Source organism: Galeopterus variegatus, unplaced genomic scaffold (genome assembly GCF_000696425.1).
Source record: "Galeopterus variegatus unplaced genomic scaffold, G_variegatus-3.0.2 Scaffold12383, whole genome shotgun sequence".
In the NCBI taxonomy this organism is placed as follows: Eukaryota; Metazoa; Chordata; class Mammalia; order Dermoptera; family Cynocephalidae; genus Galeopterus; species Galeopterus variegatus.
In genome coordinates this window covers 12,574-14,524 of record NW_007738494.1, presented here as the reverse complement: position 1 = coordinate 14,524, position 1,951 = coordinate 12,574, and the positions used below count along the sequence as shown (strand labels likewise).

The following is a 1,951-nucleotide window of genomic DNA, read 5'->3' as shown; positions in this document are numbered from 1 at the left end:
AATAAATTAAATTGTAAAGAATATATAACTTACTTTTATATTTTAAACCTAAAAAAATCTCTAAAATATTATTAAACATGGCTCAAAATAATGAACCAGACTCATAAATAAATGGAAAACAAAATTCTATTTATAAATATATAATTTCCAAGTTAACACACAAGTATTATCAACCCCAAAGTTTTAAGTAACTCTGTATCATTTACACACAAGGAGTAATTATTGATGAGAAGTGTTTCCCCACGGAGCTCCCAAGCTGCTCAGGGGAGATTTTTCTAGATTCGCCTTTTGGGAAGGATAGGGGAGCCATGAGGAAGTGAAAGAGCAACCTGAGAGAAACAGGCTCTAACAGCCTTTGAGGTGTGAAGCCATCCCTACTGCCACACTTTTTGACAGCCATGGAAAAAAACCCCAAGTAACAAAATACAATAATAAACAAATGGAATAAGAAAAATTTAAGCAAAATAAAGGCAAGGTAAAAGCTAAAAGAAGATTAAATTTAAGAAATTAAAATTCTTATTTTTTAAAAAGAATAACATTTTTAAAAATATAAAATATTAGGGCTGGCAGGTTAGCTCACTTGGGAGAGGGTGGTGCTGATAACACCAAGCTCAAGGGTTTGGATGCTTGCACCAGCCAGCCACCTAAAAAAACATGTAAATACATACAAAAATTTTAAATAAGATAAACTGAAATCTGTCAAGCAAAAGTAATTAAATATGAAAGAAATGAGAAGGGAAATATTAAGAGTTTAAAATTAGAAAGACAAAAATAAATGCTAGAAATGTAAAAATAATGTACGATATTTTATTAAATAAGTTTATTTAAGGTAAAGAAAAGAGTCATGTTCAAGGAATAAAGAATTAAACTAAACAAAAATCCTGTAACAACAAATGACATTTCAGGCTCTGCAGGACATACAGTTTGTTGTAACTGCTCTATTCTGTTGGTGTAATGTGAAAGCAGTCATGGAAAATACATAAATGAATTATCATGGCTGTGTTTCAATAAAACTTTATTTATAAAAGCAGACACCTGGCTGGATTTTGCCTTCAGGCCATAGTTTGCCAACCCCTGATTAAAATGATCTTTACATTAATGATGTTGATCATATGACCTATTAAATATGTCTAAAAGTATAAAACTTCTAATTCTTTATGTCATTTAAGTGCAAAACAGTTGTAAAATTTATTAAATTTCATGGTTGTTTTTGATTATAAGAATGCAATTAAAGCTTAACTTTGAAGTTCTTTTGGCAATCTCATTTCTATTTACAACTTAATGCCTGTAATAAATTATAGATTTTTTTCAGCTTACCTTGGTAAAGTTAAGTGCATAAATAAAATAACCAAAGAACTCTTCTCAATTTCCCATTTCCTTAGAGTGAGATATTGATTTTCAACATCTATTGGAAAATAAACAGCATGGAAAAAATATCCCATTGTCTCATACATTCTTTTAAGTTTAGGTGCATAGTCCTAAAAACAAATTAAAACATATAAAAGCATAATATATTTAACTAAAGGTCTAGTGAGATCCACACTACTTAAAAAAGCATACTTTAGAACAGGTTATATTGGATATTTTCTAATATAAAATGTAAAAAGTAATACTACAATCACATTTTAAAGAAAATCTTGAAGAGGCAAGTTTCTCTCTAAGACATACATAATAGCTTAACAACTTGCCTCTTTCCTACCTCAGAAAGTGATTTATTTTATAATAAATTTAGAACAACAGGAATAAGTATTAGGCTATCTTGGTGTGGTATTTGTTTCTTTTTGTCATTATTATTACTGTAAAAATTTACTTAATTGTTATAAAGACCACAAAATATAGATTTACATAGTAAATAGCATCCACCAATATATTAGAACACTAAAGCAGAGAGATATGTTAAAAGCATGTTGGTCTATAATAAATTAGGTTACTAAGTATTGATAAATATTAT

General features: G+C 28.7%; 1 protein-coding gene across 2 annotated transcripts in view; it reads right to left on the bottom strand.

Moving 5' to 3' along the window:
* Window positions 1–1,951, bottom strand: part of LOC103581109 (nephrocystin-3) — a 36,409-nt gene that overhangs the window by 25,868 nt on the left and 8,590 nt on the right. For both annotated transcript variants that reach the window (XM_008563018.1, XM_008563019.1), the window contains exon 6: window positions 1,318–1,478. In XM_008563018.1, the coding sequence (XP_008561240.1) occupies window positions 1,318–1,478 (161 nt within the window). The remainder of the gene's footprint in view (window positions 1–1,317; window positions 1,479–1,951) is intronic.